The sequence below is a fragment of the Rutilus rutilus genome, assembly GCF_951802725.1.
Source record: "Rutilus rutilus genome assembly, chromosome: 16".
Lineage (NCBI taxonomy): Eukaryota > Metazoa > Chordata > Actinopteri > Cypriniformes > Leuciscidae > Rutilus > Rutilus rutilus.
In genome coordinates this window covers 20,829,237-20,854,489 of record NC_140224.1, presented here as the reverse complement: position 1 = coordinate 20,854,489, position 25,253 = coordinate 20,829,237, and the positions used below count along the sequence as shown (strand labels likewise).

The 25,253-nt window shown below is 35.3% G+C and overlaps 3 protein-coding genes and 1 long non-coding RNA gene across 6 annotated transcripts in view; all 4 read left to right on the top strand.

Moving 5' to 3' along the window:
- The first annotated feature begins 20 nt into the window (after nucleotides 1-20).
- gspt1 (G1 to S phase transition 1) lies at nucleotides 21-13,031 on the top strand. Of its 2 annotated transcripts, none has more exons than XM_084434697.1 (14): nucleotides 21-471; nucleotides 2,631-2,672; nucleotides 4,342-4,578; nucleotides 6,566-6,599; nucleotides 6,708-6,785; nucleotides 7,443-7,623; nucleotides 9,174-9,328; nucleotides 9,417-9,557; nucleotides 9,645-9,738; nucleotides 10,799-10,879; nucleotides 11,395-11,568; nucleotides 11,660-11,749; nucleotides 11,891-12,059; nucleotides 12,141-13,031. In XM_084434697.1, exons 1-14 carry the CDS (start codon nucleotides 306-308, stop codon nucleotides 12,191-12,193), a joined length of 1,695 nt encoding a protein of 564 aa, XP_084290823.1. In that variant the 5' UTR covers nucleotides 21-305; the 3' UTR covers nucleotides 12,194-13,031. The 2 variants fall into 2 exon arrangements, with proteins under 2 accessions (XP_084290823.1, XP_084290824.1); XM_084434698.1 differs by lacking the exon at nucleotides 21-471 and adding an exon at nucleotides 2,209-2,258.
- A 939-nt stretch (nucleotides 13,032-13,970) lies between these two features.
- Nucleotides 13,971-21,262, top strand: rsl1d1 (ribosomal L1 domain containing 1; the record flags this gene model as incomplete). Its single annotated transcript, XM_084434696.1, has 9 exons — nucleotides 13,971-14,051; nucleotides 14,421-14,560; nucleotides 14,660-14,798; nucleotides 15,073-15,221; nucleotides 17,968-18,069; nucleotides 18,311-18,404; nucleotides 18,570-18,695; nucleotides 18,783-18,926; nucleotides 20,973-21,262. 9 exons carry the CDS (start codon nucleotides 13,971-13,973, stop codon nucleotides 21,117-21,119), a joined length of 1,122 nt encoding a protein of 373 aa, XP_084290822.1. The 3' UTR covers nucleotides 21,120-21,262.
- A 1,341-nt stretch (nucleotides 21,263-22,603) lies between these two features.
- Nucleotides 22,604-24,378, top strand: LOC311305666. The gene is made up of 2 exons (XR_014630044.1): nucleotides 22,604-23,185; nucleotides 23,341-24,378. It is a non-coding gene; the product is annotated as an uncharacterized lncRNA (long non-coding RNA).
- Nucleotides 24,379-24,788: 410 nt separating this feature from the next.
- The window catches only part of LOC311306097 (sorting nexin-29-like), a 117,605-nt gene continuing 117,140 nt past the window's right edge, over nucleotides 24,789-25,253 (top strand). The window contains exon 1 of one of the 2 annotated variants that reach the window (XM_084434281.1): nucleotides 24,789-24,977. In XM_084434281.1, the coding sequence (XP_084290407.1) occupies nucleotides 24,824-24,977 (154 nt within the window). In that variant the 5' untranslated portion in view covers nucleotides 24,789-24,823. The remainder of the gene's footprint in view (nucleotides 24,978-25,253) is intronic. The other variant, XM_084434282.1, reaches the window with a different exon arrangement.

Sequence of the window (25,253 nt, the reverse complement as noted above, 5' to 3'; positions counted from 1 at the left end):
TAATTTGAAAAGCTGTTGATGTGGCCGTTGGGTCTCTGCTTTCACAGTCCACGTTTCTGCACAGGCACTGCGCGAGTGCGCGCATGCAAGATTCAGGATCAGCTAACTACTAGCTACACGTCCATGGTGTCGCATGAAGAAGACGAGCGCCCCATGAACCATTTCAGCTCATTTACGAGTTCCCCAATCCATCAATTAACCTGGAATAGATACTGAAAACACAGCAGACTTGGTTGTTGTCCAAACCGCCTTGTGGGTTAAAGCGCAACCCGCTAGAAACGTCAGCTATTCTAGTTAAAGCCACTATGGACTCGAGAGACATAGCCCCTGATTCGTGGGAACAGGAGGACGATGTTGAGGCCACGGCTGATACCGAACTTCAGTCCGCCTTCATCGGGCTCAACGTTAACGCTCCGGAATTCGTACCATCCTTTCTTTCTCAAGGTCCAGCGGAAAACGAAACGTCTGATGGTAAACTAACAGCGTTAATAAACCGACTGACAGCATTGATGCAGTCTGACCATAAAAGGGCTTTTAGCTGGAAATGTTTATAACGGGCTAGCCAAACAGAAGCCAGCGTTTATCTGAGCGCTATATTTACCGTAGTCGAGTAAAGACATTTTCATTATACATAGTCAGGTGTACATTATAATATGTTAATGTAGCGCACTTCAATAAACATGCGATCTGTTATGACTCATGAACTAAAGGCCGGATAGACTTGCTTAGCCAGTTTAGCAGCCGACTTCACAATTTACTTAATACATGCATGACGTACATAACACAATATACGAACTAGCACTCATTTAAAAAAGTTTAATCAGATTTCTGTGCTTATTCAAATGGTTTACACGAAAATAAATGAACACCATTATGATTAAAATTCTGTATGAGGTGAAGACACAATTTATCGCTATTCTAGCTGTTTTATTCTACACAGGAGCGGGTCGCCCCTTTATGGGTGTTGCGTGTTTGTCACATGACCAGCTGTGTCGCACAATTGAGTTATACTAATAGACAGATAAACTGCTGATAATATTTGACTCCAGTCTGTTTCAGGTTATTTAGTTTGGGTAAATTACAAGGAGGCATTTCCACACTAACTTTGAGAAAATTGTAAATATTACAATCAAATTTTCCAGTTTGTTTTCACCTGTACATTGAAATTATATGTAACTTATATTAACAGTGAGCTAAACAACCTAATTAAGCTGTCTGTGGATAGCATAAACTATTCTTAAAGTTGGCATGACATGAATGTTGCAAGTCTTTTCTTCCCTGTTGGGGCGTTTCCTCCAAGGAGTGCCTCAAAAAAAATTTGGATGAGAATATAATCCATATTACAAAAATAAAACAACGCAAATATTACAAAATGTGAGATTAAAAAGTGTATAAATCACACATTTTTTTAAAGTAACACTGTCTAACTGCGACACCAGCAGGTAAAGTTACATCGAGAGGACCTGTCTCTCTTGCCTCTGAGCCCATTGAGTTTTAACAGACCCCCTAACATGTGGTGGGTTTGGTGAGGAGTAATTGAGAATGAATGGGGCAAAGTCACGTGAGAGGAGGCAATGCCTATATATAGGTGATATGATTGGTTCGTGGGATAATTCGCTCCTGTTGTTTTTATGAGTGTTTTTAATGAGCAATCAGCCTGGTGAAATTAAAGGTACATCTTCAAGTAGTATCTTCGACCAGTGTTTACAGAGCTTTGATTGATGATCCAACAATAAGGTGACTTAAGAACAGCTGAACATTAGTTCACACACACAAAAAAATATTGTTTAAATTGTTACTGCCTTTAGTTATTATTTTAGAATAAATGTAAAAATGCTTAAAAACACTAACTTGAGATTTATACTTGTTTTTAAAAAACATTAATTACATCTTTCACGGGTGAGGTGGTTAAGATCAAGCGCGCGACGAAGGAGATTTAATAGAAGACTTAAATTCAGAAATTAGACCAGGAAACATAATCACACATCAACAATAACTCAAAATACAAAAACATGAAATACAAGACAAGGATCAGGGAGAAACAGAGGGCTTAAATACACAGAACAGATCAGGGAAACGTGACACAGCTGGGGTAAATTAACTCATTGAGAGTGACCACAGAAACTAACAAGATACAGCTGAACCAAATTAACTAATGAAGGAGTGGCTAGAAACTGAACAATGAACAGAGGAAGAGCATGCAGGTGAGGGCCAGGGAGGATGATGGGAAATGTAGTGACCGTGACAACATCGTTAATGTAAAAATACAAAATAAATTGTATATAAAATTATAATTTTTTTAACCAGGAAAATGTGGCAACATTAAGTGTAACTGAGATATGAATTTACATTTGATATATAAAAAAAAAAATGCGGACTTTGCCTCCTCATTTCAGAACACCACTGCACACCACTGATCCAAGTGAAACGGTATTAAAAGAATGTAGGAGGGACTTGATTTTGTCAATTGGGTGTTTTGTAAATGATAAATGATTTATAATATATACTGCAGTATTCCATACAAAAAATAAGAGTTGTCAATTTTGATTTCGTGGTGTCTCAAAACTGCCAGATTTATTAGTGAGTTTGATTTAATGTTTTCCCATCATAACCCATATCTCTCTCCACAGGCACTGATGCAGTGGCAAGCATGGAGATCTCAGAACCTGTGGGTACGTCAATGCTTTATGGATATCTGTCTATCAAGACTAGACTCTGCTTTTCTGCTTGGGTTTTGTGTTCTGATATATTGTTGCACTTCCACTATTGCTGCTTCATCAGCCATACAGAGGACAACTTGTTACATCAGCACTCATGTGCTCAAATTACAGGCCTTATTTATCCCTTACTTACACCTCCAGCCAAAGATACTGACTCAGAGAAGCAGAACTGTCAAAACAATGAATGTGTTTCTCAATTTTTGTTGTTGTAGCTTGTTTCTCAGCTTGATTTTGGATTTTGTGTATTATTGTGCAGTACAATATGTTAATTGAAATTCATTTTCCTGTCCTCTGCTTAATTCTCTTAATCAATCTCTTTTTTGGCTTAAAACGTGGTTCTCAAACTTTTTGGACTTTAAGCATTTATTCTTTTGAACCCAAAAGGAGACACACTGTGCTGGTTGTTCTTTTACATGCATCTGTAAAAGGATGCAAAAGCATTATAAATGTCATGTATCATACAAAAAGTGGTCCATACAACTTTATCAATTTATAATTTGTTACATTTGAAATTTCTCTAACCCTCTGGGGATTTTCAGTCATTTTTGACTGAAAAAATGTTTTTGGTTTTTAGAATTTTTTACTTCATCGGAATGGTACGAAACTTGGGACAGGTTTTGGCATTTGCTATGTGAACACACAAAAAAAATTAAAATTAAATAAAACAGAAAAAAAGGTTAAATGGTCCTGAAAAAAATAATCACACTTGTACTGTTTATTGGATACAAATGGAAAGCGAATTTCATCTAGTGGAAATGTTTGGTACTGCACCCAAACAAAATCTTACTGAAAGATATCAACCTCAAATTTGCAACACAATTTGTTTAGATTTATGGTTTAGATTTTTTTTTAAACATTTTTAGATTGTAGTTTTGGAAAATATAAATTTCATATAAAAATTTAAAATATCGTTTTATTTATGCATTTTTCATAATAATAAACTTAAAATTCTATAACTTTTTTTAGTTTCACTTATTTCCATTTTTCTTTATTTTTCACTTTAGCAATAATCTGCCATGTGTCTTTTTTTAAAAGATACCAAACTTAAGGTAATAAAGGGATCATACATATTCCATGAATATAATTTAGTACCGTTAATGTAAGAAACATATAGTACATTAATTTCATAAAAAAAGAGTTGATCCTTTTTGACCAGCACCAGAGGGTTAAACATTAAATAATTAATAATTTTTATTTATTTATTTAAAAAGTGCTTTATTTATTTACATTTTTATTTTTAAATGAATATATTGATAAGTGATTTCTTCTTTTTTTGGCAAATAGATACTCCACCCAAAAATAGAAATTCTATCATTTACTTACCCTGATGTCGTTCCAAACCTGTATTGCATTTCTTTTCTTTTCTTTGTTGATATTTTGAAGAACATTGGTAAACAAATAACATTGGAACATTGGTTGACTTCCATTGTCACAGAATACAGTTTTGGAACAACATGAGGGTGAGAAAACTGAAATGACACCGCTTATGATTGAAGGACCACGTTAGATGCTGAGTGTTAAGACGCATTTTTGTTGGCTTGTTTCTATATTTTCTGGGAACAGGTCATTGTGTTTTAGTAAGTTTTAACATTGAAACATGTTGCTGTGACTGTCCCCACAGCTGCAGTGGAGAACGGAGAGACAGATGCCAGCGCAGTGGAGACGTGGGAGCAGAAGGGGGAGCGGGATGAGGAGGAACCAGGAGGTGGATCCCCGGCTGACACTGGATGCTGTAGGGATGAGGAGCAGGATGAAATGATGGAGGAGGATGAAGAGATGCCGACCCCCAAGCTGCCTCCTCCTCTACCAGATGCCCCTAAGAAAGAACATGTGAATGTTGTGTTCATTGGACATGTGGGTATGTTAACGTGTTTTTAGTGTCATTTAAATTTACAGTTATTTATATACAGGAATATACAGTTGGAATATACACTCACCTAAAGGATTATTAGGAACACCTGTTCAATTTCTCATTAATGCAATTATCTAATCAACCAATCACATGGCAGTTGCTTCAATGCATTTAGGGGTGTGGTCCTGGTCAAGACAATCTCCTGAACTCCAAACTGAATGTCAGAATGGGAAAGAAAGGTGATTTAAGCAATTTTGAGCGTGGCATGGTTGTTGGTGCCAGACGGGCCGGTCTGAGTATTTCACAATCTGCTCAGTTACTGGGATTTTCACGCACAACCATTTCTAGGGTTTACAAAGAATGGTGTGAAAAGGGAAAAACATCCAGTATGCGGCAGTCCTGTGGGCGAAAATGCCTTGTTGATGCTAGAGGTCAGAGGAGAATGGGCCGACTGATTCAAGCTGATAGAAGAGCAACTTTGACTGAAATAACCACTCGTTACAACCGAGGTATGCAGCAAAGCATTTGTGAAGCCACAACACGCACAACCTTGAGGCGGACGGGCTACAACAGCAGAAGACCCCACCGGGTACCACTCATCTCCACTACAAATAGGAAAAAGAGGCTACAATTTGCACGAGCTCACCAAAATTGGACAGTTGAAGACTGGAAAAATGTTGCCTGGTCTGATGAGTCTCGATTTCTGTTGAGACATTCAGATGGTAGAGTCAGAATTTGGCGTAAACAGAATGAGAACATGGATCCATCATGCCTTGTTACCACTGTGCAGGCTGGTGGTGGTGGTGTAATGGTGTGGGGGATGTTTTCTTGGCACACTTTAGGCCCCTTAGTGCCAATTGGGCATCGTTTAAATGCCACGGCCTACCTGAGCATTGTTTCTGACCATGTCCATCCCTTTATGACCACCATGTACCCATCCTCTGATGGCTACTTCCAGCAGGATAATGCACCATGTCACAAAGCTCGAATCATTTCAAATTGGTTTCTTGAACATGACAATGAGTTCACTGTACTAAAATGGCCCCCACAGTCACCAGATCTCAACCCAATAGAGCATCTTTGGGATGTGGTGGAACGGGAGCTTCGTGCCCTGGATGTGCATCCCACAAATCTCCATCAACTGCAAGATGCTATCCTATCAATATGGGCCAACATTTCTAAAGAATGCTTTCAGCACCTTGTTGAATCAATGCCACGTAGAATTAAGGCAGTTCTGAAGGCGAAAGGGGGTCAAACACAGTATTAGTATGGTGTTCCTAATAATCCTTTAGGTGAGTGTACAGTTACGGTTACAATGCATGTCAGAACTAGTTGATGTGTATATACATATTCGTTGGGGCGTGTCCTCCTCTGGGAAGTTAAAATGATTTGTTCACTTTGTTCTGCAGACGAAAAAAATGTAACGGCAGTGATTCTCATATTAAAACTAACATTATAATAATTGATCTAAGTGTAGACTACTCGGATAAAGCAATATTCAGAAACAGGTGCACAAACACACAACTTGTAAATAAAATAATTTTATATATACAATTTGATCATATAGATTTGTTTTAGTGCTGTCGGATCGATTAATCACGATTATTCGATTCTAAAATAAAAGTTTGTGTATTTATATATTATTGTATTTATTTACATATTATATACATATGTGTGTGTGTGTATATATGTGTGTATATATATATATATATATATATATATATATATATATATATATATATATATATATATATATATATATATATATATATATATATATATATATATATATACACACACACAAACATATATACATATACATAAACATATATACATATACATAAACATATACACACATGTAAAAAAACATAATTTTCCAGATACAAAATTATGGCCAGTGAAATTGCTGATTGGCTAGCAAGTTTTCAAAACCACTAGCCAGAGTGGCTGGTGCACAAATTATTTATTACTGATTTCTTTTTCTTTTATACAGATGCAGGCAAGTCTACGATTGGTGGACAGATTATGTGAGTGAACCATGATTCTTTATAACAAAGACTTGACTGCTATAACCTTCAGTTATACATTATGATATATGATGTGAAAAAATGCATATTTAATTGTTTACCATTAAGGTATCTAACTGGTATGGTGGACAAAAGAACGCTGGAGAAATATGAACGGGAGGCAAAAGAGAAGAACAGAGAGACTTGGTAAACATTTATTTATGCCTTTCTTTCCATGCCTTTTCATAATATTACACTACTGATCAAAAGTTTGGGGTCGTTAAGTCTCTTATCCTGCATTTATTTGATCAAAATACAGTAAAAACAGTAATATTGTGAAATATTATTACAATTTAAAATAATTTATACAAAATTTTTTAAATAAAATCTATTCCTTTAAAGGCAAAGCTGAATTTACTTCAGTCTTCAGTGTCACATGGTTCTACAGAAATCATTCTATTATGTTGATTTGGTGCTCAAGATGGTGCTATTATCAATGTTGAAAACAGTTGTGCTACTTGTGGAAATTGTGACACATTTTTATGGATCTTCAGGAAATTCAACATTTGTTTTGTAACATTATAATTGTCTTTACTGCTACTTTTAATCAATTATTATTATTATAATATATATTTTTTAAATCTTACTCACCCTAAACTTTTGAATGGCACTGTAGTGTACATCATGTGACAAACATGGGGATTGGTTAAAAGGCTTTTTCTAAGATAAGAAACCTAATGGTATAGTCACTTTTAGATGTCTATATGAGCTTTTACACATATTCTTGGATTTTTTGAGTGAAATATTTGTTCTCATGATGCGATCTGGGTTGAAATGACATCTCATTCATGTTTATCCTTGCAGGTATCTTTCCTGGGCTCTAGACACAAACCAAGAGGAAAGAGACAAGGGGAAAACAGTAGAAGTTGGAAGAGCCTACTTTGAGACTGAGAAAAAGCACTTTACTATACTTGACGCCCCGGGCCATAAAAGCTTTGTACCCAACATGATTGGGGGGGCATCCCAAGCTGATTTGGCAGTGCTGGTGAGTTCCTCTTGAAACGCCTACAGCCGATTGTTGCGCTGCAAAAAATGCTTTTCTTACTTACTATTTTTGTTTTGTTTCCAGTCCAAATATATAAAAAAATTCTTAAATCAAGATGCATTTACTAAAGTAGTTAAATGCCATAAGATATTTTGGTAACACTTTACTTGAAGGGGTGTGCATAAGACTGACATGACACCTTCATCATCATGACATGGCACACGTGTATATATGACATTGTTTCAGATGTCTTTGTTATGACATCTTGACATAAACCAATACATCATAATCTGTCATAAATGTGTCATACACATGACATAGCAGATTAATCATCAAACTTAAACTACTTAGTATTATGGGTTAACATTACATTAAACTGTCATGTGGTTGGTTTTGACATTGGCTGTCATGATACCATTATAATTGTGTCATGAATATATTTCTGACCACTTTTTTTAATGACAAATTCAATTTGTACCACTAAAAAAAAAAAAAAGTGGTCAGTAATATAATGTAATGTTAACCCATAAAGCTAAGTGGTTTCTTAAGTTTGATGATTAATCTGCTTGTTTATGACATATTTATGACTGTCTTGGTAATGTCAAGTTGTCATGACAAAGACACTGACAGGTTATGATGTATTGGTTTATGTCAAGTTGTCATAACAAAGACATCTCAAACAATGTTATCTTTGCATTAAAAATGACATTATTGAGCGAATGACATTAAATGACAGTTGTCATAAACATGCATAAAACCTCCTTCATATTCATGACATGTGTCATATCATGATTATGAAGGTGTCATGTCAGTCTTATGCACACCCCTTCAATTAAAGTGTTACCTTTTTGATAAGAGTTTTTGCTTAAAACAAGCAAAATTATCTGTCCATGGGGTAAGAAAAATAATCTTGTTTCTGAATAATTTTTCTTACCCCATGGACAGATCATTTTGCTTGTTTTAAGCAAAAACTCACTTAATTTTGATCAATTCCCCCAGAAAACAAGATATAATATCTTATCTAATTTTACTTATCTAGTTAATGCATCTTGATTTAAGAAATTTTAGATATTTGGACTGGAAACCAGACAAAAATACTAAGCAAAGCATTTTAATTCTGTAAATGTCTATTTATTTTTATTTTTTTTCACTTTAAAATATTTTTACTTTAAGATACAATTATTAGACATACTAATATATAGTATTTAATACGAAATTAATATAACAATTAAGTTAAATTAATCAAAAGTGAAAGTACATTTACAATGTTTTATAATTATTATTATTTTTCAAATAAATGCTGATCTTAAAATATATTAAAATAGTTAAGTTATTTTAAATTGTAACCATATTTTGCAATATTAATGTTTTACTGTATTTTTGATAAAAAAAAAAAAAGCTGCCTTGGCGACAATAAAAAAAAAAAAAGTACAAAAACATTACCGACCCCAAACTTTTGTACGCTAGTGTACATATAAATGAAAATAAAAAAAAAAGAAAATAATAGCATTTATTGACACTTAAGAAAACATAATTTTCCTTTTCTTCAGGTCATCTCTGCCAGGAAGGGTGAGTTTGAGACCGGTTTTGAAAAGGGAGGTCAGACGAGGGAGCATGCCATGCTGGCCAAAACAGCTGGAGTCAAACATCTGATAGTCCTCGTCAACAAAATGGACGATCCCACTGTGAACTGGAGTTTGGATAGGTGAATTAAATAGAGTTTGATTTCTATCATTTTTTTATCCTTGTATCTGGTCCTTCTTTTACCAATTACTATACATTTACCCCCACAGATACGAGGAATGTAAAGAGAAGTTAGTGCCGTTTCTGAAGAAAGTGGGCTTTAATCCAAAGAAAGACATTCACTTCATGCCCTGCTCCGGAATGACAGGAGCCAACCTGAAAGAAACTTCTGAGTTGTGCCCCTGGTACACGTAAGTCATTTTTCAGGCTACTGTGAACATATGAAGGTGAAATCCGAGTGACAATTGGCAGTTTACTTCAACTCTGAACTTTTATAGGGGATTGCCTTTCATTCCACATCTGGACAGCCTGCCAAACTTCACCAGACCAACTGATGGTCCCATCAGATTGGCTATTGTGGATAAATACAAGGTAAGTGAAAGATGGTATTGATATCTTAACATTTCATGTCAAGCTTAATGACATTTGCACATGCAGTATGCATTTCAAAACGGCATCTGTTATTCTAAAATATAATATTCTGAGTGTCTATCAAATAGTGTCTTACTGCTATTGTCTCAGTTTCTGCTGACGATTTCCAATTATTTAAAGGAGTGTTTTGGCTGGAAAGCATCTAGTATAATGGAATGAGGAAATTGTTTTCTCAGCTGTTCTCTTCCCAGTGAGACAACATTTGTTCAGTATTATGAAACCAATAAGCTAAACTAAGCTCTGTGTTCAGCACATGTAATGAGATTAAGTTCAAGTTAATTAAAGTCTTGCTTAGTTTCTTTGCTAGAGCTGGCAGTCATCATCAGATTGAAGTGTCAGTAATTGGATAGAAAACATCTTCAAATACGCTTGACACCCAAATGCTACAAGTCAATTTAGGCATCACAACATTATAAATGTAGTTGTTATAAAGTAGGGATATTAAATTATTCATGTTTTTTCAAGATAACCTTTACTGAGTGTTAAATCATGGCAGATAAAATATAAAAATATATGTATTCGCGATGAATCGCATCTAACATAAAAGTCTGTATGCATACACACACATATATATACATATATGTACATACATATATGTGTGTGTGCATTTACACACACATATATTAAATAAACACAAATGTTTGTTAGATGTGATTAATCGCGATTAATCGGTTTGACAGCTCTTATATTTATAGAATAAAACATTTAAAATAGTTATTTTCTCTTATGAGATGTTTGTTTTCATGTTATGGGTGCCACTAAAATTCTAGAGTATTCTGTCTAAATGAATAACACTTTTAAATGCTACATGTGAATTTAGGCATCACAACATTATAATGGTATATGGTGTTTATTACTATTTTTTTAAAGATGACCTCTGCCATCATTTAACTTTCACTTAAAGTTAATCTAAATGTAAAAAAGGAGGCGTAAAAAAAAAATTAAGTCTCTAATATCAGCCGATGGAGTCCATAATGCTGCTTTATAATCTCTTGTGCAGGACATGGGCACTGTGGTGCTTGGAAAACTTGAGTCTGGGAGTATCGGGAAAGCACAACAACTTATTATGATGCCAAATCGGGTAAGACAAAGGCAAAACAACAGTATGCTTGAGAGAATTTCCTTCTTGTTTTGTTAGGTACAAAAACAATGTTTTTATCGTAACCATTATGAATTTAAAGGTTGTATCAGCGATTTCAGGCCCAAACATAAATGATCAAATCCATCTAACGATCCGCTAGCTGCCCGCCCCATAAGAATGCCGTCAAAAAGCCACGTCTCTGTAGGCAGCCTAGGCTCTGAGATCTGCACACAAAAACAGTTGGTTTCACCACCACTCAAAACCAAAATAAATAGTGTCCCAACCAATCACCGACAGGGGTGGGTGTTGTGAGGTTTTGCGTTTGTGCACGGCTGCCTATGACGGCTGCACGCGAAAACCTCACAACACCCCCACCCCTGTCGGTGATTGGTTGGGACACTATTTATTTTGAAATCTATTTTGAAACTATGAAATCGCTGATACAACCTTTAATACCCATTATGATCAATGATAACAGTCAACGTCTAAAACACTGTTTGTTCTTATTTCCCCAGAACACAGTGGAGGTGTTGAGTCTTCTCTCTGATGATGTGGAGACGGAGTACGCCTCGCCTGGTGAAAACCTGAAGCTCCGGCTCAAAGGCATCGAGGAGGAAGAGATTCTCCCAGGATTTATCCTATGCAATGCTGAGAACCTCTGTCACTCAGGGCGCACTTTTGATGCCCAGGTAATGATTCCAGCTCTGACGGTAAAGATTATGAATACCATCTCACTTTTTGGAAGATCTAATAGCTTTTTTTCTTTGTTCTTGTTAACAGATTGTCATTATTGAACACAAATCCATTATATGCCCAGGTTACAATGCAGTACTACACATACATACCTGCATAGAAGAAGTGCAGATAACAGTAAGTTATTTTGTGTGCACTTCTAAAATATTCAGACGTAAAGGTGTGAAACGTTCATTCAAATCTCCACGATAGAGAGCACCACGGTTTGGTAGCCTAAAATATGTAACTGTCATGTTCCTCAAAAACCTCTACGAATAGGCGTTAATCTGTCTGGTGGACAAGAAGACAGGAGAAAAGAGCAAGACTCGCCCACGCTTCGTCAAACAAGACCAAGTATGCATCGCCCGTCTTAGGGCTGCAGGAACTATCTGCTTAGAGACTTTTAAAGACTTCCCTCAGATGGGACGTTTCACCTTGAGGGATGAGGGTAAGATATCAAGAAAATATAACATGACAATTCAAATGTAATAGTCCCTGAATACTAAAATGAAGAGGTTTTTTTTTTTAGGTAAGACAATCGCAATTGGCAAGGTGCTGAAGTTGGTACCTGAGAAGGACTAAATGCGGACAGAAGGACTTCCGTGGTGCACTCTGGGATTGAGGATGCAGTGATGTGTGCCTGCCAGATGTCCTCCAAACTGCTCCATCTTCCCACTGTGGATCAGTCTAAGAAAATTAGTTTGGAAAAAGGACATTATCAAAGTGACAGAATAAATTTTTAGGAAGAACATTAATATAGAAAGACAAGCTCAGTGTGACAGCTTTCTCATATTGAGAGCTCAGCTATGCCACTCATGTAGCCCAATTTTTAGAGCCAGTTCCTCTCTACTGGTACATATTCAATCGTAAAGTGGATGCAATTTTCTTTTAAGGCATTGGCCTTTTAATTTCATGTTAAAATGCAGATGACTTACTGAGGGAGTCTTAGTGTCATCTCTTTGAGAGGTGCCTCTTTTTGATGCCGTTCAAACATAACATTTAGATCATTTCCCCCCCACACAAGAAAGCAGGGTTTCTGATTGCATATCACTTTATAACAACATCATCTGGATAGTTCGAGATTGCTGACTGTTTCATTATGGCATGAAAGGGGTCCATACAGGGTCAGAGCTTGCCAATACCCTTGCTCTTTACCTTGAAAGCCCTGCAAGAGTCGTAATTGTCAAGATCAGGTCATACAAGAGGCCTTGTCCTTCAAATAAATTGAAACTTATGTAGAGATGTAATCATACACCAGATGAGCAGATGAATTTGTTTACTGTGATGTCATTACATAGCAAATGACAAATACACCCATGTGGTTAAAAAAAGAACATGTCACATCAGCTGGTGTAAATTCTGTACACTCCGGTTGGGGATGTAAACATCAAACTTCCAAAAAAATAAAACACTAAAATGACTTTAAATGAAAGTGGTTTGTTTATATATGTGTTTATATAGTGTTCAATATCCTGGAACTCACATTGTAGTTGACAAATTTTGCATTATTCTGCTAATGCACTATGGTCAATGGACCTTTCTCACAGACTGTGATGACGTGCTTTAAGGGTCATCAGCATTGTAAATCCTGCAAGGTATTTTATATATATATATATATATATATTTTTTTTTTTTTATGTACACTTATAACACTATACCTTCTATGATATTACCTTTGCATCAAATTGACATCTTTCTATCTTCTGACTGCCGTTTTCAATCTCTCTCTACTTTTTCCCCATTTTTGAAAGTTGTGAAAACACTATTGTAGAGTTTTTCTTTTGCTATTTGAGCAAATGGGAACACAAAAATATATATTTAATGTAGTCTCTCATTCACCACTATAGAAGTTTACTCAACTATGATGACTTCGATTTCTGAGAAACCCGGAAAAGTGAAAAAGGTCAATGATTTAATTAAAGCAGATAAGGAAGCTTGAAGGCCAAATGGGAATGATAATGCAGAAAATAATGTGCCACTGTTTCATTAATGGTATTTTATTTTTGCTTACACTTACTTATAGTCCATTTTAAAATGTATATATTTGTAAACTTATAAACGTTAACAAGAAATGGAGAATTTGGGGAATCTGTTTTCTAATCATTTTAAATTATATTTAATCATTTTACATTTTTGATATTATTATTATTATTATAAATACGTTATAAAATATATAAAAAAATGACAGAATATAATATTAAACCATCCATTTGCTAGGTCTGCAAATGTTTTACTCCATTTAAAGTAGGCCTGGGTGCAAAAATGGGTTTGTTGTGCTGCAGGAAAGTGACTAACTCATGAAGCATCCCACTATCTAATACATTTTTCAAAATAAAAGTCTATGTGACGTTTACCGGAAATGCGCATGCGTCCTGTGCTTCCTTTACACACGTGCAGAATGGAGTCCCCACGAGAAGAATTGGCTCTCGATCGGACTCAGGTAAACGAGCTATATTTGATAGTTTCCTCTCATATTTGTTATGTTTTACCAGTTTTGTTTGTGTGTATATTTCCGATTGGGTGGGTACCTTGTCAAAATCTATTAACAAACAATGCTGCAAGTTTGTTAATTGCGTTATAAGCGCGGCAACCAATTTGTCGAAGTTTAGATATAAAAACATGTATTATGTTTGCGTTGACATGTTATGTATATGCCCAATGAAGTTACATTGTTTATGACTATAACAATACTGATTCTATGGCTGTTTCTGGCGTTGTTTATGACTATAACAATGACTGATTCTATGGCGGTTTCTGACGTTGGAAACGGTTTAAAAGACTCTTAATTTAGTTCAAAAATTTATTACAGGTGAAGAAAGCTGCACAGGCATTACAGGCGTATATAAAGAGCAGCTCCTCGTCCCAGAAACTCTTCCAGAATGAGGGTCAGGCTGTCTTCCTACTGTTTACTCAATGGAAAATCCCTAAGAAGGAGCAAACCATTCGCATGTAAGTGTTTCAAAGCAGAGTCATTAATTTAGACATAATGAACTTAAGTATGTTACCAAATTAGTTATCCGCTCTTACCAAATGTGCTTTGTCCGACAGTCCTTTACCCCATGGACTGAGGAAAGAAACAGGAGACGTGTGTCTCTTCACCAGAGATGAACCCAACATGACTTCAGAACAGACGGAGAGATTCTACAAGAAGTTACTCACTGAGAGAGGCTTCAAACATGGCATAGAGGTATTTCATCTGTCTGATCCTTCAATGCTTTCAGCAATTATTATAGTTTACTATATGCAAATGCATTTCAGCAAACCCTGTCCTTCTGTCTCAGTGCTGGTCGTGGGTTAAAAAGTGCTAAAGTACCTCAGAGTGTATCCAGACGAGTCTCCTCTATTGGAACTTGTCTCTACAAACTTTGAAACAACCAAGCCAGGGCCATTTTATGTGACACTATGTATTGGAACATATGTAAAAGTACGTTTAGGTTTACATACATATTTTCTCTTGTTAGGTGATTCCCTTTAAGGTTTTGAGAACCGAGTATAAGCCGTTTGAAGCCAAAAGAAGATTGCTAGGCAACTTTGATTTGTTTCTGGCAGACGCACGTATTCGACGCAGGTTACCCTCCCACGTTGGAAAACATTTCTATGAAAGGAAGAAGTAAGTTTGCATTTAAATACACAACAAAACAAAAAATAGTTCAGAATTGATATGCATTGTATACATTAGAAATGTAAAAGCTTTAGTTTTATGATCAAAGCTCTGTTGTTTTTACTGTGGGGAATAAACAAATAATGCAATGCAGTACAATGTTGATTGATGGATATACAGATACACATTCCACAAAAGCCTTTTGTATCATATTTGATATTCATATTTTAGCATGATTTAAAACAAAAAACTAAAAAAATGTATGGATAACCAAGTAAACCTAAGTTGCTTCAGTTCAGAAAGAAAAAAGGTTCATTAATGCCAATATAAGTTATTATTATACTTAAGTTATAAGTTATTCTTTACCTTTTTAAAAATCTGTATAAAGATTTTGCAACAAAAAGACTTGTACCACGTTATGTAGGGGGATGTATTTAGAATTATATTAAAAGGCATTTTATTTGCTATTTTGGCAATTTTTTTAAGAGCCTGATTATAAAAAACAAAAGGCTCACCATTAAAAGCCTTGTCCCAAGCACTTCAACATAAATCACATATATACAATACAGTAGCCTAGTTTGAGCAAGTGTAAGATTCCTTCCCCCAGTTTCAATGTTTAAGCTAGTCCCGGACTAAAATGCTTTTTTAGGCTGTTTTAAAAGCTGTTTGAAAGCAAAACCATTGTTTTGTCTCAAGATGCACACCAGTAATGTTTTTTTTCGGGGGCGCATTTATAAAAGCTTAATTGAACTTAGGCCTAATCTTGGCTTAATCTAAACCCTGTCTGTGAAACCAGGCCCTTTTAAAATGTTTACACTCCTATGGCTAACTTTCTTTATAAAAAAAAAAGTCATTGGACAACATTACTTGCAGATAAAGAATCAAAATGAATGTGCCATAAATAAAATGGAATAGCATGAACAATAATAAAATGATTTTAATTAAACCATATTGTTAAAAAATAAGTGCTGGTTATTATTAAAAATGCATCAATGTTTTTGAAAAAGAAACATCTAAAATTAATTGTAGCTATACTGTTTCAAATAACTGCACTTAGTGTGTGCGTTGAAGAGCTGAATAAACAGTCTGAATAAACAGAAACTGAAGCGCTTTGTTCACGGGTTAATTAATTCAATGAAATGCATCATATATGAAAATAATCAGATATAAACAACATAAATATAATTTTGCAACTTATATCTGCACAAAATGACGCAAATGCACAAGTGAACTTGAACTAAGAATGTGTAATTCCTGTTGTGGATTCGCTCTTCCCGCAACAACGCGCTGAAACACGGCAACTAAACCCAAAGAATTCACAGGGTTTTATCACAATAGTGTTCTCTTCATAATGTTACGTAATATGACAGTCCTAATCATAGTAATTAATGTCGTCATTCATTACTGTTAGCTAAAGATGATCACCGGTAAGTGCTTTACTACCGCTTTAATTAACTTAACCAAACGCTTCCTATATGAGATAAATCATATATGTGTATGTGTATATATACAGTACAGGTCAAAAGTTTGGAAACATTACGTTTTTTTTATATTTTTGAAAGAAGTCTCTAATGCTTATCAAGGCTGCGTTTATTTGATCAAAAATACAGAAAAAAAACAGTAATATTGTGAAATATTATTACAACTTAAAATAATAGTTTTCTATTTGAATATACTTTAAAAAGTAATTTATTCCTGTGATGCAAAGCTGAATTTTCAGCATCATTACTCAGTGTCACATGTGACATCCAGTCTATCACATGATCCTTTAGAAATCATTCTAATATTCTGATTTATTATGAGTGTTGGAAACAATTCTGCTGCCTAATATATTTGATGAATAAAAGGTTAAAAAAGAACTGCATTTATTCAAAATAAAAAAATATTTTCTAATAATATAAATCTACTTTACTATCAATTTAACACATCCTTGCTGAATAAAAGTATTGATTTATTTAAAAAAAAGAAAGTAAAAAAAGTACTGACTCCAGATTACTGACCAGTAGTGTATATTGTTGTTAGAAAAGATTTCTATTTTTAAAAAATGTGCTGCTTTTTTATTTTTATTTTTTTACTTTTTATTCTTCAAAGTATCCTAAAAAAGCATCACAGGTTATGAAAAAAATATTAAGCAGCAGAACTGTTTCCAACTTTGATAATGAATCATCATATTAGAATGATTTCTAAAGGATCATGTGATAGACTGGAGTAATGATTCTGAAAATTCAGCTTTGCATCACAGAAATAAATGATAATTTAAAGTATAATAAATTGAAAACCAATTATTTTAAATTGTAATAATATATCACAATATTACTTTTTTTTTTTTCTGTATTTTTGATCAAATAAATGCAGGTTTGATGAGCAGAAGAACTTCTTTCAAAAACATAAAAAATAGTAATGTTTCCAAACTTTTGACCTGTATGTAGTGAAGTGTCTCCGCTGAAGGAAATAATCCATTATTTATCGGCTTTAAAATATTGTCCTAATTTTCTTATTGGGGCAATAACATGAAAACTGAACAGATATCTGCATCCCTATTTGAAAGTGACGTCTGTGTGAGCTGTATGAAATGCATCTCTACACTATTGACAATAGACACATAGTCTGTTTTTATTTGGTATTTTATGTTTGTCTGTTTCACTTTCATTAATGCATTGTTAATTATATGTTTTATGTGATCATATTCTTGTAAGATGCTACTTTTAAAGGCGCTATAAAAATAAAGTTGATTATTATTCTTCCTCTGTGTCAGGGCTCCTCTGTCGGTGGATCTAGAGAGTAAAAATCTGGCCAGATACATGGAGCTCCTCATTCAAGGCACCACCCTCTGTGTCTCAAACAAAGGCTCCTGTTGGTATGAACATTTGATAGAGTTACAGTATGTAGAAGCACTACAGCAAACCATGTCCTGCTTCATAACAGCTGGATATGGGTAAAAAATGTGCAATAGTAACTCATAGTGTATCCAGACGGGTCTCCTTATCTGTTGGAACTTGTCCCTACAAACTATGAAACATGAGATTTTTTTGTTCTTTTTTTCCTCCAAAATCCAAAAATGTTTTCAGTTTTCCTGATTGTGTGATTTACCTTTGCAGCATGGCACGTGTAGCACATTCAAACATGACGGCAGATGAGATAGTCGAGAATGTGACCATGGCGGTTTCCACCATTTCAACAAAGTTAGCAACAGTGAGTAGAGCGGGTCAAGAGTTTTATGCATGTAACCAGCCTGCTTTCTTTTCACAGTATCATTCGCTACCATTATGTCTTTGCATCTCCTTGTGTTTTAATGGGATGTGTGTTTCTGTTCCCCAAGTTTTGACCTACAACCTTGAATCTATGTTTCCCTCTCAGACAGGAAGAAACGTAAAAATCATCCATTTGAAGAGTCAGAACTCAGTTGCTCTGCCCATCTACACCTCTGATTTGAGTCATCTTGCAGTGGTGGAGGAGGCCCAGAAGAAAGCTCATCCTACAAAGGTGAAGCTGCTTAAAGGCAAACCGGATATGTGTCCAAAAATACTTTTGTAAAATGAGAAGTCATTTGTTTTACCCTTTAACTTTTAGGGAGCACAAAAGAGGAAGAGCGAAAATAAGAAAACAGAAGTATCAGAGCCGATCACTAAAGAGACGGAGAAAGATGAAGACTGTGAGGAGGAAATACCACAGCTGGTGCCAATCGAGACGCCAACCAAAAAGCCAAAACGGGAGGTCAGTGTCTGCACGTCTCACAAGGGACTGTTAGTAAAACTAGTATTTACACTGCATGGATGGTAATGCAATAGGCCTTATTCGCAAACACCGGAAGTAGCTAACCGTGGCCATATTGTTGACATGACATCTGTCCTGCCCCTAGCCGCACGCAGATTTGAGTTGAGGGGAGCAGTAGCCTAATGGCTTCATCTCGTCGGTATCAAGAGAAGATAAGCTTGGTTGGTGTGGACCCATATCAAATTATGGAAGCTTGTTTCCGCCACAAAATAAAACATTTTAAAAGATAATTGCGACTTTTTATCTCACAATTGTGAGTTTACAGCTCGCAATTCTGACTTTATTTCTCAGAATTGCGAGATATAAAGTCAGAATTGCGTGAAATAAAGTCGCAATTGCGTGTTATAAAGTCAGAATTGCGAGATATAAAGTCAGAATTGCGTGTTATAAAGTCAGAATTGCGTGTTATAAAGTCAGAATTGCGAGATATAAAGTCAGAATTGCGAGATATAAAGTCAGAATTGCGTGTTATAAAGTCAGAATTGCGTGTTATAAAGTCAGAATTGCGTGTTATAAAGTCAGAATTGCGAGATATAAAGTCAGAATTGCGTGTTTTTTTTCTCGCAATTGCGACTTTATATCACGCAATTCTGACTTTATAACACGCAATTGCGAGTTTATATCTCGCAATTCTGACATCTTTTCTCAGAATTGTGAGATATATACTCATATAAAGTCCAATTCTAAGGAAAAAAAAAAACTGACTTTTTTTTTTTTTTACCTCAGAATAGTTTATATCTCACAATTCTGACTTTATATCTCCCAATTGCGACTATTTCTCAGAATTGCGACTTTATATCTCGCAATTGCCACTTTATTTCCCAGAATTGCGACATTATAACACGCAATTCTGACTTTATATCTCGCAATTGCGACTTTATTTCTCACAAGTCTGACTTGATATATCGCAATTGTGAGAAAAAGTCAGAATTGTGAGATAAAAAGTCGCAATTATTATTATTTATTTATTATTCATTGGCGGAAACAATCTTCCATACAAATAGACCCAATAGCCTTAAGTAAAGATCCGTCCTTATTGCCAGCCGTAACTTATCCGGATATTTATAACTATACTGATGTCTGATCATGCCTGAAAATTCTCAGTGTAGGTATAAACTGTGTTTTGGGGATCTGGCTAACTTAAGCCCACAAAGGACAATATCGTGTTAATACTAATTTAACAATTTTCTCAATTTATGGCAGCTTCCTCTATTTGAAAGAGCAGTTTCAGCCACTGCTTACAGCTAACCATATGTGATAAAATTATGGGGACAGACTTTGCTGTGAGGTAACGTTAAGTTATCTAAAAACTGTAACGTTAGCCTACATGTGATAAAATGATGGGAACCGACTTTGCTGTGAGGCATATATCCCTAACGTTACCTGTGGTAAAATGATGGGAACAGAGTTTGCTGTGGGGAGTTGGCTGAAAGTTTAGCCTATTTATCCTAGCTAGCCACAAGTCTCTCCTGCGCTGGCTCAACTCCTCTGTCTCCTTCCCTTCACGTTTTCTGACAGTCGGTATCGCATAAAAACTAACTCCGGGGTTCTTATTGCTGTTGTTAGAACAGCCGTGTATTACACCAGTGGTTCTCAATTCCAGTCCTCGGGACCCCTTGCTCTGCACATTTTGTATGTCTCTCGTATCTGACACACTCAGTTCAGTTCATGGAGTCTCTCCTAATGAGCTGATGATCTGGTTCAGGTGTGTTAAATAAGGGAGACATACAAAATGTGCAGAGCAGCGGGTCCCGAGGACTGGAATTGAGAACCACTGTATTACACACCACACCATCGCGCTGTTTTAAAAAAAAATACAGCGATAATACCGACGCTGCCTCGCTTGTCAATTGACAGACTAACAGTTGCCGTGGTTTCTATGTCAACAACATGGCCGCTGCGAACATTGATGACGTAGATCGAATAACAACTATAATGGTGTTGGTTGTGATTTTATTTATTTTTAATATTTTTTTTTTTTTACAGGGCATATCCAAAAAAGGATTGAAAAAAGCACCCAAGCCTGCTAGCAAAGGACTTAAGAAAACTGTAAAAGACAAAAAACTGGCCAAGAAAACAACAAAGGTCACAGGACGTGTTCTGAAAAGAAAAGCTAAAACAAATAAAATCTGAAATGCAATTAATGTACAGCTTTCTCATCCTGTCAACAATTTACGTGGATATATATGGAACCAGAATTTGTAGTACACATGGTTGTTTATGAGGTTTATGTGAACACTTGTTCTGACAGTGAATTAAAAGAATTCCAAATCTGATGATGGCTTTTGTGAATTCATTTAAATGAAGCCAGGTTCTGGGTTTGTCAGCTTTGATGAGACAATGATCTGTTTACAGTAGGTCTGTGCAATGATAAGTGTATTATATTACATATATTTAGCTAGACAATGTGTTGGACCAGCTGCTCTTCTGTTTGTGCTGCTGTTCCTGCTCACACTGGTTTTGAGTTCTTCCACTTGGTTTGGTAATGGTCAACTAGTCACTGAGTCCCATGTGTTTTTAAATTTGAGATTTTTACCAAGATCATTTTGTAGATTTTTCCTGTTTTGGTCAAGACAGGTGTTTCGAATTGTCTTTTGAGACTATATTATTCTCTCATATTGACCGTATTAAGTTTCCTGGATGTACGTCTGAGGCTGATTACAACGAAAGGAACCAAGTAGTCTCAAAATACAAACAGAAGGCAAGTAAAAAGCGATTTTTTTTTTAAGCTATCAACAATGTTTAGATGATATTTTTAAAGGGATAGCTCGGCCACAACTGAAAATTGTGTATTTGCACTCATGCTGTTTCAAAACCACATTGACTGACTCCTGTGGAACAAAGATATTTTAAGAAATGTCTGTTGTAAGGTCCATCCAATGGAGATGAACCAAAGCCAACATTTATCTTCTTTTGTGTTCCCCAGTAAGTCAGTTTTGGAGTGACATGAGGGTAAATAAATGACAGAATTTTCAGTTTTGGGTGAACTATTTCAGAAAGATATGTATATTTAACTGCGGATTGTACAAAGTGAGTGACGTTCGCTTGTGTGTATTTGTTTGACAGTCAGGATGTGCTCTGTGTCTCAGTGTGATTTAAGTGAAGATTTGACTCTGCAAACAGATTCAATTCCAGTTCGGGACCCTGTACCCAGAGACCCCAGTTGTTGGATTTACTACCACAAACCCATCTTCATCTTGACCATTAGTGGGCTCGCATTGAGTGCTGGTTTGGTGGTCATCCTCAGCTCTAGTGGATTAATTGGTAGTAAGCCTAGAGACTTGATGCCTGTGAATGATGAAGTGGGCCCGTTGTGTCTTTCAGTTGGGCTGATGTTTGCTGTGCTCGGTGTGGTCTGGACATTGAACATAAAAGAAAACGTGAAACGCAAAAGGCAGATGATCTAGAATTAGATAAATAGTCAGACGTCACATGAAAAACTTGCATGCAAATATTATTTGGACTTGTCAGTGCATGACTGTTATCTTGATTTATCTTTAGGTTTGTGATCCTGATAAAGTATTCTGATAAAAGCATTGGTTTACAGCTGAACATCAAGGTTTATTCACTTCAGTGTACTTTGAACATCATTTGTACAGGTGTGCGTCATGCGCAGTGTGTACTTTTAGCACAGTAGTTTTCTTTAGATGGATCTGAGTAGACGAGCTGGTGTCTAGCTATATGTTTCAATAAAAAGGGACCCTAATATAAAATTACGGATATGGAGAAAAAGCATCCAGGAGTTGGACGTTGTAAATGTGCCTTTTGGTTTGCTGTTTTTCATGACATTTTTGGCCTTTTTGTCCTACTGGCTGGGGTGTTTTGGGATATCTTTTTCCATGACTTTTTAATATACGCTGGAGCTGTGATCATTTTCCTGAGTCTTATCTGGTGGGTGTTTTGGTACACTGGGAATATTGAAGTGCCTCCTGAAGAGCTGGAGGATGACATTGCTCAGTACAAACGCACTAAAGGAATTTCAGGCGTTATGCGTAAAGTCTCAAGCAGGCTCTCCAACGGACTGAGGAATTCGCTCAGGAGAAGTGGAAGAATCAACACTCAGCCTGGAGGCTCTCGTGAAAACCGCACGGCCAGAGCAGATCAACCTGTTACCATTGCCATGAGCTCCTATCTGAATACACAGCCAACTGAGACGACCAACCACGTGAACCGAGATCCTTTAGTGATATAACATACAGGTAATACTAATAATACCCTATGAAAGGTGTTTTAAAGAATACAAACTTGTATAATGCAATGGAAACCAGCTATCATGTTATCATCTATAAGCATGATCTTTTATTTTCGTGCAACGTGCGACTTTGTTAATCATTTGTAGCATTCTGGTCTTTAGGTGGAATCCTATTGGCCAGGACAGAGAATCAAATAAGACTTATCTTTTGTACCACACAGCAAACTTTGCTCAACTTTCAGTGTCAGGCTCTGATTTGCATCTATATTCCCAGAGTGCTCTGTGGGAAGACCCTCCTCTTCACAACTGCATTCATGCCGCTTCGAAATGAGATCTTTAAGATCATCAGTGTTCTTTGGCTACATTCATGTATAATTGTTCATATATAAATATATTTAAAGATTGTTCTTTTAATCCAACTGAACTAAAATATTTTTTCTATTATTTAATATAATATGGTAACGTTTTACAATATGATGGCTTTTTGTTAACATTAGTTGGCTAGTTAAGTAATTAAGAATGAACAATACTTCACAGCATTTGTTAATCAATGGTAATTTTAACATTTACTAATACATTTTTAAAAACCAAAGCTGTATTTAACATTTGTGGTAACACTTTACAATAAGGCTTTATTAGTTAACATTAAATACATTAGTTAACATGAACTAAGAATGAACAATAATTCTAGTTATTGTTAATCTCAACATTTACTAATACATTATTAAAATCAAAACGTGTATTTGTTAACATTAGGTAATGCACTGTGAACTAACATGAACAAACAATGAAAAGCTGGATTTATTAACTAACATTACCAAAGATGAATAAATATTGTAAAAAATGTATTGCTAATGTAATGTAAACGAATGAAACCTTATTGTAAAGTGTTACCACATTTGTTAATGCAATGTGAACTAACATGAGCAAACAATATGTTTTCCAAAAAGATTAATAAATGCTTTGATATATTGCTAATTGTTAGTTAGTTAATGCATTACTTATTGTTAACTTGTACTGATAATATTATATAATATGCCAATCAAATATGCTTGATTGTTATTTGCTGGTTGTGTATTTGTGAATTGTTTACTAATGTTGACAATATGTCTAATAAGCAGTGCTTGGTTTTCTGTGTTTCAGGATAACATTATTTTATGTATACAGAACATTGCAATTAAAATAATTTTAGAACATTTATTAGTCTGTTATAGTTTTATTTGAAAAAGAAGAACAAGGTCACTTCATTTCTAAAAAGCAAGGTTTTGAAAGGGGGTTTTCCCAGCGATGCCATGGAAAAAACATTTTTATTTCCCCAAAGAAACAACATTCTGAGTGTGAATACAATTTTAATAATCAGAAGAACCTATATTTTTTCAAGCCTTTCGTGCATTGAAAAGGTTCCACTGATATTAAAGGTTCTTCTGAATTTTTAAAGAGTATATTAAGATAAAACAAATGTTAGTATTAATAGTTTTTTAACTAAACAAAAGAATCTGACTAAAATTTAAACCGATCCTGAATGTAAAAGACAAAGGTGTCGATGACTCAGGGACATCCCCTTCTTAAGACATATTTACATACTAGGCTTCATAAAATGTTGACTCTTGTGTAAGTTCAGTGACTTCCAACACCTCAGTGGAAGATGATTCTCTTTATATGGCTGCTTTACATGATTATTTGTGCTGAGGGAAAATGTGCAAAGAATTCTTATTACGATGGACTTCTCGAGGAGTGTCAACATTGCTCCATTAGATGCAACTCCCCACCAAATATTTGCAAAACATTTTGTACCTCAAGTAAGTATTGTTTTATTTCTGATTTAAAAGTTTTTGACATTAGACATAATTTAATGGATAGACATAACAGTAATGGTAATTTTACATACTCTTGCAGAATCAATAAGTTGTCAAATTTTTTAAACTGAGATTCATCCTGCCCTGAAAAGGCTATATAACATTATTTAATGTTCAATATATGTGTATATATGAAGAGTTCAGATGCAAAAGCCTCTAAGTGCCATCTGAAATATTCTTCTAGAATGATCATTTTTATAAAGCTTGTATATTTAAGGT